This window comes from Euprymna scolopes, chromosome 46, assembly GCF_053919585.1.
Source record: "Euprymna scolopes isolate OS-2025 chromosome 46, ASM5391958v1, whole genome shotgun sequence".
NCBI classification, from domain to species: Eukaryota; Metazoa; Mollusca; class Cephalopoda; order Sepiida; family Sepiolidae; genus Euprymna; species Euprymna scolopes.
In genome coordinates, this window is record NC_136527.1 from 139,798,706 (window position 1) to 139,819,125 (window position 20,420).

Sequence of the window (20,420 nt, forward strand, 5' to 3'; positions counted from 1 at the left end):
AAGCTCCCATGAATACACTCATGGCCCATATCACATTCGATCAAATGAGGGGCACCATCATGACTACAGAAGGTGATCTGTTAACCGAAATAAATGCATCAGTAATCCCATTCTCACCAAAACCAGATCCCAGACGAGCTGTCAATATCCCTAGGAGTTGTAGTACAATGCTAAAGGTTTTTCCCGACAGTGGTGCCGCCATTTGTCTTGGGGGACCAAAGCATTTAATCAAAATGGGCCTCACAGAGATTAGTCTTATCCAATCAAGAAAGATCATACGAACAGTTGGAGGTTTCACACTCATGTGTCAGGGTTGGCTACCAGTTGAGTTTGTGGTCAGAGGGAAAACAACTAAACAAGCCCTCTACATATGCAAGGGCATACAACGGCTTTATCTCAGCAGAGCAGCCTGCATCGATGTGGGAATATTGCACAAACATTTTCCAAACCCTTTAGCAGACGTACATAAAGAGGTAGACACCGAGTCTAAAAAGTGTGTAGATCAATTGCCAAATCGCCCCAAAAACCTCCCTTTTCCCGCAACAGAAGATAACATAGGCAAACTTAAGAGCTGGCTCCTAGAAAAGTTTGCCAAAACGACATTCAACAAAGATGGGATATTTCCAGCCATGTCCGGCCCAGCTGCCCACATTCACCTCAAAGAGGGAGCAATCCCTAAAGCCAGGCATAACCCAATTCCTGTACCCTTCCACTTCAAGGAACCAGTAAGACAAGCCCTTTGGAAGGATGTAGAAAAAGGTATCATAGCTCCAGTACCCGTGGGTATGCCTACTGATTGGTGCAGTACTATGGTAATAACTGCCAAAAAGAATGGTAATCCAAGGAGAACAATAGATTACCAACACCTTAACTCTCAATGCAAGCGAGAAACCCACCATACTGGGTCGCCATTCCAGTTGGCACTGCAAGTGCCACCTAGAACAAAGAAAACAGTCCTAGACGCTGTTGATGGATACCACTCGATTCTCTTAGACAAAGAATCTCAACCATTAACCACCTTCATAACTGAGTGGGGAAGATACATGTATCTTAGGATGCCTCAAGGATATGTTGCATCTGGGGATGCTTACACTCGCAGATACGATGAGATAATAAAAGATATCCCACGCAAGGTGAAGATAGTAGACGATACCCTGCTATATGACTCTAGCATTGAGGGAGCCTTTTATCATACCTTCGATTTTCTGCTCCAATGTGCTAAGAATGGAATTGTGCTCAACACCGACAAATTCCAATTCTGTCAGGATGTCGTACAATTTGGAGGCCTCCAGATAACTTCTTCAGGAGTGACCCCTTCTGAGTCCATGATACAAGCGATACAGGATTTTCCAGTCCCAAGGACAATTACTGATGCCAGATCATGGTTTGGGCTTGTCAACCAAGTAGCCTGGGCATATTCACTGGGTCCAGTTATGGTGCCTTTTCGGGACCTCGTCAAACAAAACTCCAAATTTGCTTGGAATCAAAACCTTGAAGACGCATTCAAAGATTCCAAACGAGTTATAATTCACCTAGTCCAGAAGGGGGTAGCAACATTTGACAAAGACAGAGCAACCTGCCTTGCTCCAGATTGGAGCAAAGAAGGAATGGGCTTCCTACTCCTACAAAAACATTGCCAATGTACTATGGAAAAAGCCCCAATCTGCTGTTCCGAAGGTTGGCATCTGATATATGCCGGCAGCAGATTTTGCACGGATGCTGAGCGCAGATACGCACCAATAGAGGGTGAAGCAGCAGCAATAGCATGGGCATTGGAGAAATGCCGTATGTTCGTCATGGGTTCTCCAAACATCATAGTGGTCACAGACCATGAACCGCTGAAGGGGATATTTGGCGATCGCGATCTGAGCAAGATCCAAAACCCCCGGCTCTTTAGACTAAAGGAAAAGACCCTGAGATACAGATTTACCATACAGCATTGCCCCGGGAAGTGGCACAGAGGCCCTGATGCAGTTTCCCGCCACCCAGTGGCGATGGTACAAGCCCTCCTTGATGTATTTCCAACAAAACCCTCTCAAATGGATATACTGGAGTCGAACAACATAAGCAACATAACAGAGTCGACAGCCTTAATAGCAACATTTGCAGACAGCAGTAATATAGCCATGATATCACCAGACCTAATTCGTTCAGCAGGTCGTGGCGATCAACAATATAACAAATTAATAGACACAATACAGCAAGGCTTCCCAAAAACACGTAATCTCACTGCGCCCGAAATCCGTGAGTATTGGGAGGTGAGGCACCGCCTTAGCACTGACAATGGTCTAGTATTGTTGGATCGAAGGATCGTCATCCCCAAAACACAACGAAAAAAGGTCCTACACTGCCTGCATTCTGCACACCAAGGAGTAGTCGGCATGAAAGCACGTGCCAACGAATCGGTGTACTGGCCAGGGATGGATGCATCAATCCGCAGTATTAGAGCGAATTGCATGGTATGCTCAACCATCGCACCTAGTCAACCAAGGGAGCCTATCATTCTAACACGATCCCCAGAGTGGCCATTCCAACAAATCGTTATGGATATTTTTTATGTTGGAGATCACACATACCTTGCCTGCGCAGATAGGCTAACTGGTTGGCTAATTTTATACCGCCTAGAATCAGGTCACACTACTACAACCAAATTGATGTCCATATGCCGACAACTGTTCCAAACATATGGTGCCCCAGAAGAACTCAGCACCGATGGCGGCCCACCTTTCACTTCCAGCACGTTCCAAGAATTTCTGAAAACATGGTGTGTTAGGCACAGATTATCTTCTGTTGCGTATCCCCAATCCAATGGCAGGGCAGAGCTCGCAGTAAAAACTGCAAAGAGGATTGTGAAAGGAAACACAGGCCCCCACGGTTCCTTGGACAATGACAGTGTTGCCCGGGCCATCTTGCAGTATCGGAATACCCCAATCCAAAGCATTGGCCTATCACCGGCCCAATTATTACTTCACCGTGGACTACGTGACTCCATCCCATCACAGCCAATCCTCTACAAGCCTCATCCTGAATGGGTGTCAGCGGCACAACATCGCGAGGAAATGCTCCACCACCGCAATGCAAAAATAGTAGAAAGATACAATAAATATACCCACAACCTTCCACCATTACAAGCTAGTGACACTGTAGCCATCCAAAATCCAGTCAATCGCAGATGGAACACAACGGGCAAAATCATCAGTTCCCTACCAGATCGACAGTACCGAATCAGGGTTAACGGATCCGGAAGGATCACACTTAGGAACCGCCGTTTCCTCAGAAAATGCGAACTTAAGCCTACACCAACCCCAATACCAAGTGCAGCACTAGGACCAACAATTCCCTCAAGCGATACTACATTCTTGCATATCCCACTATCTCCCTGTAATAGCACATACACAGCAACCAAACCCCAACAACAAACCACACATATATCCCCACGCTTTCGATCAAGGATTCCCCGAGCTCTTTCTAGGTTACTACCACACAACAAACTAGGCCTAAAAGAGAGATACACCTCTCACACAACCCAGCCTACTCGTGGGTGGGGGGGGAGAGGGGAGATGTAGAATAATCAAAAGAACTGTGTTAGTCAATAACACACAACAACAACAACAATAATAATAGCAGCAACACTTACCAAGGGTTCAGCTCATGCACAAGACAGACATCAGATTGAGCTGGACTGAGGGCTTGTATTTATGTACAAGCATATCCAATCAGGTGATTCAGCCAATCACAATCCAAGGAATAGACTGGCCCATGTGTGCACAATGGAATCTCCCATTGTGCCATAAATAGTTCTCCTCTTTCATGAGAAGTAATTTTTGGTCTTTGTCAAGTTATCCACAACTTGAACGCTGACCGAAAGTCCACTACACAATCCAACAGTATACATTAGTCATTGTGATTTTAGCATAGTAAACAGTGGGAATTTTGAAACTTGGATTACTTAGGGGGACGATTCAATTAGAACTTGTTCACATTGGACTTTTTCTTTTTTTTTTTTTTCATAGGTATCAACTCATTATCAAGGCCAAGAGGCCACTCAAGGATCAGGGTTAAAGAGTGTACAGTAGAAATTGGACAATATAATAATCATTAGTAATGAAAATTTGTTAAATTTGATAACTTATATGGAACGGCTCATCAAGAACTTATTTACGTTAGACTTGAAGACAACCATATTGTAGTCAGCCGGAAAGCAGGAAAACGGAAGACAATTCCACAGGCGTGCAGTTCTAAGAAAGAAGCTTTGTTCATGGAATTTACGTTTAGGTTTATTATTAAGTTTTAATATGAACATGGCTCTTGTCAGCTATTTCAGCGCCAGATTAAAACCAATTTGAAAATATTATTGCACAGTGAGAGAGAGGTAGGTAGACGCTAAAGCTTTTTGTTTATGTTTGTTTATTGCCACAAATACTAATATTGACTTTCAACAATTTTCCTGTAAATTATTACCTATAATGATAAACACCGACAAAAAAAAAAAAAAATTCCCCCAAAAAACATAAAATCATAATAACAAAATAATGTGCAAAGTTCAAGCCAAAATCAATAAATAAAAGAAAACTAGGTCACACATGCAAAAATTCTTTCTTTGTAAAAATAATAATGGCTCCCTAAGTCAAACTATGTGCAACATCGGAGCCGATATGTATTTCACTAGAGGAGTAGCACTAGGTGTATCAGAATTTGGGGGGAATTTTTGACCCTCCTAACACGAAACTGCAAATAAAATATAAAAATCTTGTGATTTTTCTTTTAAAAGTGGGTCGTTTATTTTTTTTATGGATTATACTTCCAAAATAAACTGTTGTATAAAACGTAATATAAATATTATTTTTTTATTTTTTAAATAACATTTTTTTTACGTAATGAAATCAATTGAATTTCATGAGTTAAATATCTTTTAATTCTTAAACTTTAAAAATGTATCAAAATTTTTCTATTGATTCAATTTTTGCGATATTTTCAGGGTCAATGTGAAATTTTATGCTCTTTCCAATAAACCGAATATAATATTTTAGACAAACGTTTCTTTTTTAAATTCACCCCCCCATTTTGAAATGTCTATTAAAAAGTAAATAATTAATTTACTCACCAAAGTTTTATATATCACAAATTGAATTCAATACATCATAATATATTCAAATTTAAAACAAAAAGTTTACCTGTAAAGTCTGAAGTTTAAAACCTTTTTTTTTTTTTAAAACACGTTTTTTTTGTTTTTTTTTTACATGAAACCTTGGTCCTTGCTCTTTTAACTGAAAAAAAAATTAGGGTTTGAATTACATTTTTCGAGTAGTTATAAGCTTGGAAAGACAGCGGGTCGAATTATTCAATATTTTTTCACGCATATGTAAGGTAAGTTTCTGACACACCAGTAGCACTCCTGTACGTCTGCCCGCCCTTTCTTTTTTTATGCACTAGTGGGGGTACCCGGCATTGCCCGGGTGTTTGGAGGTGTGTATGTAGGAGAGGGTGACCCTGTTTTAATATTAAAAAAAAAACATGATGTTAAAAAAAATTGGAAAATCCAAAACAAAGCAAGGTCAAACATGACGTCATTGTCGTAATAGAAGGAGAGAAAATGAAGGAACGATTTTTTTCGGCACCCCTCCTTGTAGAAAATGGTCCAGTTTAGGGTGAAGGAGTTGATGTTTTTGGCCAATTTTTCGATATTTGTCGTCCAAGATGTTGGGCTTCAAAATGATACCAATCTCGTGAAAATGCGTCACCTCTGTCAAAAGTTTTTGCGAGACATACAAACACACATACATACATGCATACATTTTCGCTTTTTATATATATAGATAGCGGGGGTTACCCGGCGTGGCCTGGGTGTTTGTAGGTGTGTGTGTGTGTTGGGAGAGGGGGGGGTGATCAACACAACCCTGTTTTAAAAAAAAAACGTTGGCCGGGTGTTTGGAGGTGTAAAAAACAAAAAATAAAGTTTTAGTAGGAAAGTAGGCTTGAACCCTGAACCTTTGACATGGAGGTGGAAACGAAATGGAAAAAAACTCTGGGACCTAACCATCTCGGCCACGAGAGAAGAGGAATGAAAAGCATCTTAATTAACGTTTATAAAATGAAATTAACAGGTGCGAGAAACTTAAATCACGTGATGTTTGACCTGCAAGCCAGTTTTCGCTTGTTTTATACTGAAAGGCTAAAGAAACACGGGACGCTCTAAAAATCTGGAAAAAATAGCGCGTGAAAGTCAGGCAGATTAAATAGACAGACGGACCCTGTTCGTAACTCTTAGATATTATCATTTAGACGTCATATAAAAAGTTTTAAGAAGGAATGAGCCGACCGAGAAGTCCAGCGAAAAAAGCCTTTTACAGACATACATACATACATTTTCGCTTTTATATATATACATGGGAAAGTTTCACTTTTTGAAAAAAAAATTTTTAATTTTAATTTTAAATATGAAAACTGATATTTTTGACTACATGTTAACAATCGAGAAATTAAGGAAAAGAGTTGGAATTTATATTTTCTTGTTTTATTTTGTATATATAAATTAATATTTTCTTACGTGGTTCATTACTTCAGATTTTATTTTGTTTATTTTTCTGTTAAGACAATATTTTAATATTGGAAGTAAGCACTTGATTAAATAAACGAACAAAATATACATTTTTATATATTTATAACTATCTAACAGAAAAATGAAACAATTTTTAGAAAGTGAATTATCACTTTCTAAAAAATTGTTTCATTTTTCTGTTAAATAAATAGTTATAAATATATAAAAATGTATATTTTGTTCGTTTATTTAATCAAGTGCTTACTTCCAGTATTAAAATATATATTATATTAATTACATATTTTTATATTTTAAAACTTTAATAATTTTTATTTTTATTTTAAAATTAATAATTCATAATATTCGTGATTTGACGGTGTAAAATACTGATGTGACCCTTCTAGAGTTGTCGAACTTTGCCGGAACTTAACTGCAAGACCTCCCCAAATTCTATAATGAATTCTCCTCTGCGCACGTCGGAATTCAAATATATCAAGCTTAAACGTCAACAATCTAAACAATTGACTTTTTTTTTTTTTTTTTTTTTTTTTTAAAGACGAAATTAATTTAAATGGAATCAACAAAATCCAGAGTTGCTTTTGATTGCAAAAATTTCGTTCTGGAATTAATTACAGTTGTTTGCTTGTCTTAATTGGGAGCAATGAGCAATGCCAAATGAATTCAGCCAGCCTCGACTCAACCAGGGCAGTTTCAGCCAGCCCCTGCGGGGGCTTGGTATTAATCTCAAAGTGTAGTATCATGTTCCGGCAGATGTATATATAAATTTATATTTTGTTACGTGGTTCATTTCTTCAGATTTTATTTTGTTCGTTTTTCTGTTAAGACAATAATTCACTTTCTAAAAATCGTTTCTTTTTTCTGTTAAATAAATAATTATAAATATATAAAAATGTATATTTCCTCCATTTACTTTATTTAATCAAGTGCTTATTCCAATATTTAAATATTTTTTATATTAATTACATATTTTTTATTTTAAAACTTTAGTCATTTTTATTTTAAAACTAATAATTTGTAATATTCATAATTTGATGGTGTAAAATACTTCTAGAGTTGTCGAACTTTGTAGGACTTAACTGCAAGACTGTCTAAAATTCTATTTACACTGGTGTCGACCCAATGTGTCCCTTTTTTTTTTGATAACAGGGTTCGAGGCTATTCGGTCAACTAAACAGCAAATCTGCCGAACACATTTTTAAATTTTCAAACAAAATATTTTTTGTTATGTTTAAAAAAAAAAGTTTGTTCGGCTGACAGAATCGGCTATAATGTGTTATTATTTCTCAAAGGTTTTAGGTACGAGATATTTATCTCCCCTGTTTTTGCTTCAAGAATTTGAAGACTCGATAATCTCTTCAAAATAAGAAATAAAACAAACTGGTGGTAGAAACCCTGTAAGATATTTTATCTGTTTTTGCATAAATAGTGATAAATAGGTGATAAAATGGAGTCTAAAAATAGACAGTGATAAAATAAAATACAGTAAATAAGAAAAATAAAAATCATAAAATGAAGTGAAATTACGAATGGATTTATATATATATATATATATATATATATATATATATATAAGAAAAATAAAAATCATAAAATGAAGTGAAATTACGAATGGATTTATATATATATATATATATATATATATATATATATAAGAAAAATAAAAATCATAAAATGAAGTGAAATTACGAATGGATTTATATATATATATATAAGAAAAATAAAAATCATAAAATGAAGTGAAATTACGAATGGATTTATATATATATATATATATATATATATATATATATATATATATAAGAAAAATAAAAATCATAAAATGAAGTGAAATTATGAATGGACTTATATATATAAGAAAAATAAAAATCATAAAATGAAGTGAAATTACGAATGGATTTTTATATATATATATATAAGAAAAATAAAAATCATAAAATGAAGTGAAATTACGAATGGATTTATATATATATATATATATATATATATATATATATATAAGAAAAATAAAAATCATAAAATGAAGTGAAATTACGAATGAATTTATATAAAATAAAAATCATAAAATGAAGTGAAATTACGAATGGACTTATATAATATATAAGAAAAATAAAATGGACTTATATAATATATAAGAAAAATAAAAATCATAAAATGAAGTGAAATTACGAATGGACTTATATATATATATATATATATATATATAATTCTTATTTTTAGACACCATCTATATATATATTTATATATATATATATATATATATTCTTATTTTTAGACGCCATCTTTTAAGTTACTATGCTATTTTATCCCAATTCAATTATCTCTAATTTTTAAAAACTCCCTTCGCAATCTCGTTTCATTTTACTTACTTAATCTATCACGGTTATATTTCCAGATGCAATCTTTTATATCTCTACGATATTTTAACTTTTAGACGTAATCCACTTAATTTATTTTCTTTCATAAAATGTATATATGTATATAGACATCTAATTTACATAAGGAAAACACGCTGCTCTGCCCCATCATTATATATAGCCCCAAATCTTCCGACTCTCTTGTCAATGACCATCCCTCTTGAAAAAGCCTACATAAATTGGGTGAAACGTTGAGTATTCAGGTCTTTTAACCTCTGTTTTATTTCATGTCATCGGATTTAATCCAGCTCAACAATCATAAGTAGTTAAATAAATTGTTATAAATATATAAAAATGTATATTTTGTTTGTTTTCTTTATTTAATCAAGTGTTTACTTCCAATATTAAAAATTATTTTGCAAATCATCATCAATTTTAAATAATAAAAAAATTATATATACAAAAATTATTTTGCAAATCATCATCAATTTAAAATAATAAAAAAAAATATACGAAAATTATTTTGCAAATCATCATCAATTTAAAATAATAAAAAAAATTATATATACAAAAATTATTTTGCAAATTATCATCAATTTATAATAATAAAAAAAATTATATATACAAAAATTATTTTGCAAATTATCATCAATTTATAATAATAAAAAAAATTATATATACAAAAATTATTTTGCAAATCATCAATTTAAAATAATAAAAAAAAATTATATATACAAAAATTATTTTGCAAATCATCATCAATTTAAAATAATAAAAAAATTATATATACAAAAATTATTTTGCAAATTATCATCAATTTATAATAATAAAAAAAATTATATATACAAAAATTATTTTGCAAATCATCAATTTAAAATAATTAAAAAAAATTATATATACAAAAATTATTTTGCAAATCATCATCAATTTAAAATAATTAAAAAAAATTATATATACAAAAATTATTTTGCAAATCATCAATTTAAAATAATAAAAAAATTATATATACAAAAATTATTTTGCTAATCATCATCAATTAAAAATAATTAAAAAAAATTATATATACAAAAATTATTTTGCAAATCATCAATTTAAAATAATAAAAAAAATTATATATACAAAAATTATTTTGCAAATCATCAATTTAAAATAATAAAAAAATTATATATACAAAAATTATTTTGCTAATCATCATCAATTTAAAATAATTAAAAAAATTATATATACAAAAATTATTTTGCAAATCATCATCAATTTTAAATAATTAAAAAAATTATATATACAAAAATTATTTTGCAAATCATCAATTTAAAATAATAAAAAAATTATATATACAAAAATTATTTTGCAAATCATCAATTTAAAATAATAAAAAAATTATATATACAAAAATTATTTTGCAAATCATCAATTTAAAATAATTAAAAAAATTATATATACAAAAATTATTTTGCAAATCATCATCAATTTTAAATAATTAAAAAAATTATATATACAAAAATTATTTTGCTAATCATCATCAATTTAAAATAATTAAAAAAATTATATATACAAAAATTATTTTGCAAATCATCAATTTAAAATAATAAAAAAATTATATATACAAAAATTATTTTGCTAATCATCATCAATTTAAAATAATTAAAAAAAATTATATATACAAAAATTATTTTGCAAATCATCAATTTAAAATAATAAAAAAATTATATATACAAAAATTATTTTGCAAATCATCATCAATTTAAAATAATAAAAAAAAATATACGAAAATTATTTTGCAAATCATCATCAATTTAAAATAATAAAAAAAATTATATATACAAAAATTATTTTGCAAATCATCATCAATTTTAAATAATAAAAAAATTATATATACAAAAATTATTTTGCAAATCATCAATTTTAAATAATAAAAAAATTATATATACAAAAATTATTTTGCTAATCATCATCAATTTAAAATAATTAAAAAAAATTATATATACAAAAATTATTTTGCAAATCATCATCAATTTTAAATAATAAAAAAATTATATATACAAAAATTATTTTGCAAATCATCAATTTTAAATAATAAAAAAATTATATATACAAAAATTATTTTGCAAATCATCATCAATTTAAAATAATAAAAGAAATTATATACAAAAATTATTTTGCAAATCATCATCAATTTTAAATAATAAAAAAATTATATATACAAAAATTATTTTGCAAATCATCATCAATTTTAAATAATAAAAAAATTATATCTATACAAAAATTATTTTGCAAATCATCATCAATTTAAAATAATAAAAGAAATTATATACAAAAATTATTTTGCAAATCATCATCAATTTAAAATAATAAAAGAAATTATATACAAAAATTATTTTGCTAATCATCATCAATTTTAAATAATAAAAAAATTATATATACAAAAATTATTTTGCAAATCATCATCAATTTAAAATAATAAAAAAATTATATATACAAAAATTATTTTGCAAATCATCATCAATTTTAAATAATAAAAAAATTATATATACAAAAATTATTTTGCAAATCATCATCAATTTAAAATAATAAAAAAATTATATATACAAAAATTATTTTGCAAATCATCATCAATTTTAAATAATAAAAAAATTATATATTCAAAAATTATTTTGCAAATCATCATCAATTTTAAATAATAAAAAAATTATATATACAAAAATTATTTTGCAAATCATCATCAATTTAAAATAATAAAAAAATTTATATACAAAAATTATTTTGCAAATCATCATCAATTTTAAATAATAAAAAAATTATATATACAAAAATTATTTTGCAAATCATCATCAATTTTATTTTTAAAAAAAATTATATATATAAAAATTATTTTGCAAATTATCATCGATTTTATTTTAAATAAATAATTATATATATAAAAATTATTTTGCAAATCATCATCAATTTTAAATAATAAATTATATATACAAAAATTATTTTGCAAATCATCATCAATTTTAAATAATAAAAAAAAATTATATATACAAAAATTATTTTGCAAATCATCATCAATTTAAAATAATAAAAAAAATTATACAAAAATTATTTTTCAAATCATCATTAATTTAAAATAATAAAATAAATTATATATACAAAAATTATTTTGCAAATCATCATCAATGTAAAATTATAAATAAATAAATAATAATTTTTTGTTCAAATCTGCTGCAGAAAAATTGAATTTTTGAGATTAAAGAAAGAGCAATAAAGACTACTTGAAAACAAAACGAGGTATTGATATAAAATTGTTATTGGCTGAAATAGCATTTATTTTTTTGTATATATTTGTTTTTCGCATAGTTTGTTGGCTTCTCAACTAAATTACCTAAATATTTATTGATTTCTTTATTTATTTTGGGACCCCCAATAAAAGAAGGGTGGACCTGTAAATTCACCCTTATTTGTTCATCTGTCCGTACTTTTCTCAATAATTGGAATTTTTTGAAATTTTGCTATCCGAATATTAACCCATGAATAGAATGGGATGATGTTATTAGATTCCAAATAGGTCGAGAAAAATCCATGTTGGTCGAGAAAAATCTATTAACATATTTAAATTTGAGTTCAGTACCATGCAAAACTGCTAAATAGACACACACAAATTTTTGGACAAATATGGTAAAATAGTCCCAAAAATGGAGGGTTTTTATTAGCTCTAAAAAAGCCCCTGGGGCACACCCAAGTTATCATGAAGTATAGACAAACAAAATCATATAGAAATCAGTTAGCTACAATTTTTCAGGAAGTTTAATAAAAATCCAAGGCATCAATTTTTTTTAATAAACACAAAAGTATAAATTTTAGTCATTGGGGACTTTTGGGGCTAAATGGAGAGGTGGGGGGGGCAAATGATGGACTTAGTCATGTTTTTTTTTTTTTTTTTGCATGATGCAGAACTCAAATTTACATATGTTAAGGCCTAGAACTGTGCCGGTTGTTCATTTTCACCAGGATTTGATATTCCCTGGGGACTTTTGGGGCTAAATGAGAGGTGAGGGGGGGGGGCAAATGTTGAATATAGTCAGAGGGCCATGCGTGCTTCACTTGTTCAATCATATTTTACTCTGTGTATATCAATTCTTTGTGTTTAGAAGCTCAATGTTTATTAAATATTACAACAGAGCAACAAAATAACAGTATAATTACATTCCATTTATTTATTTTTTAATTTATAGTTGTTCCTTTCATATTCATCAATTGGGTTTCCATTAGTATTTAAACCAATTTCATCAGGATGGTCAGCTAACCAGGTTTCACATTCGGACACACATTCGGACACACACTGCTTGACTGGTGTCAAATAAAGTGGCACCAGTTAACCAGTGTGTGTCTGCCCTCAATGTTGGTCTCGTGCTGTATCATAGCCTGTGACATATCATAAGATCAGCAATATACATAATAATTTGTTATAAGGATTAGATTCTATCTGCGTTTGCATATCTATATATAAAGCTGAATGTGTGTGTGTGTGTGTCTGGTCATGAATAGGCTCCTATGTGGTTGACTATTTTAAAAAACTGATCACATATAATGATAGATGTATCGAGACACAGGAATGGGTATGTTTGATCTGGCAGAATGGTGGTTCATTAAAATTGTGGGGGTCTGCGTTCGCGCCTGGTCCACAAAGTATGGAAATAAAAAAATTTTAAGTTAAAAAAAAAACGTTTACAATTGTTTTTGATATAGATGTACATAAGAATACTTTGATAAGTATGTTTTAACTTAAATAGGGATGGTATAATAAAATTGCGGGGTCTGCGTTCGCGCCTGGCCTCCATGGAATGGAAATAGGCACAAACTTTAATAAAGACTTTTTATATCTATCTATATCAATAATATTCAAACTATTGAAAAACAAGTGAACGAGGCACAAAAAAATTACTAAGTTCAGCATTTGCCCCCCCCTCCCCTCACCATCACCATTTAGCCCCCAAAATCCCCAGAATTTTGAAGGTATTTTTTTCACGAGAGTATCCAGCATAGTATAAAAACCTCACCCTGTTAAGAATGGCTTTTGCAATAAACACCCCAACCCCCCCATGTTAAGAATTGCTTACAGAATAAACACCCTGTGGCGGTTTTCCTCTTGCAGCATTGTATTGCCATGCATAGTTTTCTTCTATCTAAGGAAAGAATTTCTAATTTTTCTGCAGAGTATATGCACGAAAAGAGACGGTATTGACATAAGTGTTTGTTTCTGCATAACGAAACAGATCTGAAAAAAAAAAGTACCAAAATTTTTAATATGCTGAAAGAGTTGTTTTGCACAAAAAATAAATGGAATGTAATTATACTGTTATTCTTTTAGATATGCTCTGTTGTAATTTCTGATATTTTTTTTTTTTACATGGAAGTCACCACTTATCAAGGCCCGGAAGCCACTCGGGGATAAGGGTTAAGTTTTGACTGCTACAAGTAACTCTAGCAAACACTAGAACACCATATGGATTATCATCCGTCAAAATGATGAGGACACTGATCATCCCAGAGGACCGATGGATGATACACTTTGAATTGTGAAAAAAAAAAAATGGTTGTGTAATCATTCATCTCCTGTGTGGTATGATGAAACTGATAATTGCGGGTACCTATAGTTTGAATCACAAAAGAAAAAAAAAATTAAACCGAAAAACAGTCAGGTTTTAAATTAAACTAGCAAAAGTACCCGTCGTTAACTGGGTTCAAAAACAGCCTACAGAAAATGGACTCTGATTTATGAAAGTATCATACGTTATGAAAAGGTAGGGTTGTAAAGAGATAGCTTCGAATTTGGGGGTATCAAAACCCAAGCAAAATATGATGAAAGTAAAAATAAAATAGATAAACCCCATCATTTATTATACCATACCTGTTCACACTGAAACACTTATCACAATATTCTGTGGATCTATATTAAAAAACCTTGTTAAACTTTGTGACATATTTCCATTCTATGGAGGTCAGGAGCGAACAAACACCCCATAATTTTATTATACCATATTTCTTCAAACTGAAACATAATTATCAAAGTATACTTACGCAGATAGATATGAAAAGTCTTTATTAAAGTTTGTGCCTATTTCCATTCTATGGAGGCCAGGCACAAACGCAGACCCCACAATTTTATTATACCATCCCTATTTAAGTTAAAACATACTTATCAAAGTATTATTATGTACATCTATATCAAAAACATTTTTAAAAATTTTTTATTTCCATACTTTGTGGACCAGGCGCAGACCCTACAATTTTAATGAACCACTGTTCTGCCAGATCAAACATACCCATTCCTGTGTCTCGATACATCTTCTATCATTATATGTAATCAAAACATAGATTCCATGAACAAAGCTTCTTTCTTAGAAGTGCACACCTGTAGAACTCTCTTCCATTTGCCTGTTTCCCACCTGACTACAACTTGGATGTCTTCAAGTCCAACATAAACAAATTCTTGATGAACCGTCCCATTAAGTAAGACACTTTATCAAATCTCCAATACTAACGATTACTACGATACTATCCTATTGATTACTGTACATGCAATAACCTTATCCCCGAGTGGCTTCCAGGCCTTGATAAGTGGTGACTACCATGTAAAAAAAAAATGACAATTGGTTGATTTGCCAATTCTGATGTTGTAGGTTCAACAAATGAAGGAGTGTGCAATCAAAAAAGAATTTTTTTTTTTGAAACTAAATAATTTTTTCTGTTTATTATGAAAAAAATTATTAAGTTTAAAAAAAACAACTTTTTTTTTTGAAACTAAATAATTCTTTCTGTTTTTTATGAAAAAAATTATTTAGTTTAAAAAAAACAACTTTTTTTTTTGAAACTAAATAATTCTTTCTGTTTTTTATGAAAAAAATTATTTAGTTTAAAAAAAAAACTTTTTTTTTTGAAACTAAATAATTTTTTCTGTTTATTATGAAAAAAATTATTTAGTTTAAAAAAAAACTTTTTTTTTTTAAACTAAATAATTCTTTCTGTTTATTATGAAAAAAAATATGTTCTTTTACAGTTGAACGTTAAAAAACGGCATTAGTTTTATATTCATCTTTTTTTATTTACAGGTTTAAAGCATTATTGAAAATGATGTTTGCCTAGATAACCGCTGGCTCATTAATTTCTGAAGAGACGTGTCCGAGGAACCATGGAAGAGCAGAATTTTCATCTGTGGACAGTGTGACTCCTTATTTTAAAATATTAAAGAATTAATTAATATTTTTTGAGATCTGTACAAGGAAAAGTGAAAGCCCAGGAGACTACTGGTGTGAAAACTTCTATGTGTGGACAGTGTGACCCATTTATTTTCTGAGAAACCTGATCTTCAACTGCTGGCTTAGTTTGTGTAAACCATGTTAATTATTATGTTTTGAGGAGACCTGTATGAGAAAACATGGAAGACCAGGATGCTACTGCTGAAAAAATTTATGTGTGAACAGTGTGACTCTTTACTTTCTCGGAAAGCCCATCTCTGACTGCCGACTGTGTGTGAACCGTGTTGATCATTATTTTTCAAAGAGACTGGTTTGAGAAAACAGAAGACCAGGAGGCTACTGCTACGATAATTTTTATATGTGGACAGTGTGAATTTTCTTTTTAACAGAAAGTCCATCTATAACTGCTAGCTCCTTTTCTGTAAAACGCGTTAACCATTTTTTTTTCTGAGATCTGTAACAGAAGAGTGAAAGCTCAGGAGAATACTGCTGCAGAAACTGTGTGGACAGTGTGACCCTTTATTTTCTGAGAAAGTCCATTTGTGACTGCTGGCTTTTGTATAAACCACGTTAATTATAATTTTGTTAGACCTGTACAAGGGAAAGTAAGAGCCCAGAAGACTATGTGTGGACAGTATAACCCCTTAATTTTCTGAGAAATCCTATCTGTAACTGCTGGCTTGTTTTGCATAAAGCACACTATTTTCTGAGACCTGTACATGTTGAAGACCCGGAAGCTACTGTTGCAAAAATTTACATGTGCGGGCTGTGTGAATTTGCTTTCTAACTGCTGACTTGATTTGTGTAAACTGCGTTGATCATTATTTTTCGTGGAAACTTGTATGAGGAAACATGTGGAAGACCTGGAAGCTACTGGTGTAAAAATTTACATGTGCGGACAGTGTGACATTTTGCTTTCTTGCTGACTTGTTTTGTGTTAAACATGGAAGACCAGGAAGCTACTATACGAGAAAACATGGAAGACCAGGAAGCTTCTATACAAGAAAACATGGAAGACCAGGAAGCTACTATACAAGAAAACCTGGCAGACCAGGAAGCCACTGCTGCGAAAATTTACATGTGTGGACAGTGTGATGCTTCCTTTTCTCAAAAAGCTCATCTCAAGCGTCATATGCGTATTCATAGCGGGGAGAAGCCGTATTCTTGTCAAGTTTGTGGATCATCGTTTTCCGAAAATTATCACCTCAAGGTGCACATGCGGATTCATACCGGTGATAAACCGTATTCGTGCCAGATCTGTGGATCGGCATTCTCCCGGGATTATAATCTTAAAATCCACATCCGAATGCACACTGGAGAAAAGCCGTTTGCCTGCCAGATTTGTGGGTTCGCTTTCTCGCACACCTCGGGTTTAAAAACGCATATGCGTGTGCATACCCGTGATAAACCCTATTCCTGCCATGTGTGTGGGTCTGCATATCCACACATAACGACCCTTAAAAACCATATCAGAACTCATACTGGAGAGAAACCATATTCTTGTGAAATATGTGGGTCTGCATTCTCCAAAAACGCGAACCTTAAAAGCCATATGCAAGTACACACAGGGCAAAAACCATACCCGTGTGAGATTTGCGATTCTACATTTTCCCATAAGTCAACGCTAAGAAGCCATATGCGAATCCACACAGACGATAATCCATATGTCTGTCAGATTTGTGGGGCAGCATTTCCTGAAAAAGTCAACCTCGCAAGTCATATGAGAACACATACTGGCGATCGTCCGTATTTATGTGAAGTATGTGGCTCTTCTTTTCTACATAGTTCGTCTTTGAAAAGCCACCGACGAATACACACAGGAGAAAAACCCTATTCTTGTGAAATCTGTGGTACTTCTTTTTCCGAGAACAACCACCTTAAGGTCCACATGCGAATACACACAGGGGAAAAACCCTATTCGTGTGAATTCTGTGGGACCGCCTTCACCCATAAGTACACACTTAAACTTCATACACGTATACACACTGGAGAAAAGCCATATAAATGTGAAGTCTGTGGCCATACTTTTGCACGGAATTCGGCTCTGAAAGCTCACCTCCGAGTGCATACACGTGTGAAAAAGAAAGGTTCCAAAAATGCTGGAATCACAAAAAATCTGACATAAGCAATGACTTTAACTTCACTATAAAAGCTTGTTTCACTGAGGATGAAAAATATTAACGCAAATAATTTTTTATTTGAAGGGAACTTCTAACTAAATAGAACAACAAAATCAAAACAAAAACTGGAGTAAAATAAAACAAACGTTATTGCTGTCAGATTTTTTCCCAAAAACTGAATAAGAAGCTTGCTGCATGTCTGATTACCCTTTATGTAAAATTTCAAATGTTTAGACCCAAAATTGGCTGAATAGTTTGCTAGAGACTGCATCTCTTGAACTTTGACCACTTGGCAGCCAATTTATTATAATGAAAAATATTAACACAGATAACATTTTAAATTGAAATGAACAACAAAAACAACTTAAATAAAAAGGAACAAAAGTCAAAGAAATGCTAAATGTCTGCACACAACTGATTTTTATAAACATTAAAAAACCTGTTTGTAAGTGGGTTGAAACAACCTATTTCGAAGTGGGTTGCTAGATTTTTTTAGAATTTTAACTGAAATAAAAAGTAGGAACATTTTTAAACTTGTCAAATGGAAAGATGAAAATTATGTTCACAAACTATGTAGAAAAGAAGAGCCACATTCTTCTTTTCTAACTCGTTTGAGATATAAAGGTGGACTTAATTGACTATTTCAATAGCGATTATGTTACTGCCTAGGAAGCAGGTTCTGTATATTTTGGGATCTTCCAGCTGATTAAAATGAAAAAAGAAAGTTCCAATAGTTCCAGAATCACAACAAAAACAATTGAAGCATATTTAAACTGGTCGAATGGAAAGATGAAAGTTATTTGCACGAACTATGAATAAAAGAAGAGCCACATACTTTACTAACTCGTTTGAGATATAAAGGCGGACTTAATGGACTATTTCAATATATATAGCAATCGTGTTAGTGCCTATGAAGTAGGGTCTGTATACTTTGGGAATTTCAGCTGATTAAAATGAAACACACGAGTAACCTTTTGAAAACGAAAAATAAAATATGTAACAAAACAGAATGATGTCGTGCTTCTCTCCCAGTGAAAAACTATATTCATAAATTCATGACGTTTGACGTAGGCAATCTATTTAATTTCTCACTTTATGCTCATCATAAAAGCCTGTTTCACTGAATTTATTATAATGAAAAATATTAACGCAAATAATTTTTTAAAATTGAAATGAACAACAAATACAACTTAAGTTAAAAGAAACTGAAGTTAAAGAAATGCTAAATTTTCGCACACAACTGATTTTTTTATAAACATTTAAAAATCTAGAGAAAAACCTGTTTGGAAGTTGTCTGCTAGATTTTTTTAGAACTTTAACTGAAATAAAAAATTAGGAGCATTTTTAAACTTGTCAAATGGAGAGATAAAAATTATGTTCACAAACTATGTAGAAAAGAAGAGCCACATGTCTAACTCGTTGTTTGAGATATAAAGGTGGACTTAATGGACTATTTCAATGTATATGTATCTTATATAGCGATCATCTTACTACCTATGAAGCAGCTTCTGTATATTTGGGAACTTCAATGAACTTCAAGCTGAAACAAAAGATTAACACTTTGAAAACGAAAAAAAACTATGTAACAAGAAAGAATGATATTAAGTTGTAAGACAATGTTTTTAAAAGAATTAACGTAGGCAATCTATCTAATTTCTCACTACAGCACTTTATGCTCATCATAAAAGCCTGTTTCACTGGATTTATTATAATGAAAAATATTAACGCAAATAATCTTTTAAATTGAAATGAACAACAAATACAACTTAAGTTAAAAGGACCAAAAGTTAAAAGAAATGCTAAATTTTCACACACAACTGATTTTTTATAAACATTTAAAAATCTAGAGAAAAACCTGTTTGGAAGTTGTCTGCTAGATTTTTTTAGAACTTCAACTGAAGAAAAATTAGGAGCATATTTAAATATTCTATTTGTGGTGTTCTCTCCTTGCGTCCATGCAATCTTTGCCAGATGAGGGTACCTTGTTACATCGGCGGCAAAAAGAAAGTCCGCACTTGTATTTTTTTCCAAAACTGCAAATTTAAGCTAAATTGAATGTAACTGTTTAAACAAACTATATCTCATTTGATTGTCCTTTTATTTTTCTATAATTTTACCTGTTCATATTTGACTTTTAATTCTAATTATT

General features: G+C 31.2%; 1 protein-coding gene across 1 annotated transcript in view; it reads left to right on the forward strand.

The window, feature by feature from the left end:
- The window catches only part of LOC145270215 (uncharacterized), an 80,212-nt gene that overhangs the window by 9,985 nt on the left and 49,807 nt on the right, over nucleotides 1–20,420 (forward strand). Inside the window, exon 2 of the mRNA XM_080125847.1 lies at nucleotides 16,005–18,273. Coding sequence (XP_079981973.1) covers nucleotides 17,095–18,273 — 1,179 coding nt within the window. The 5' untranslated portion in view covers nucleotides 16,005–17,094. The remainder of the gene's footprint in view (nucleotides 1–16,004; nucleotides 18,274–20,420) is intronic.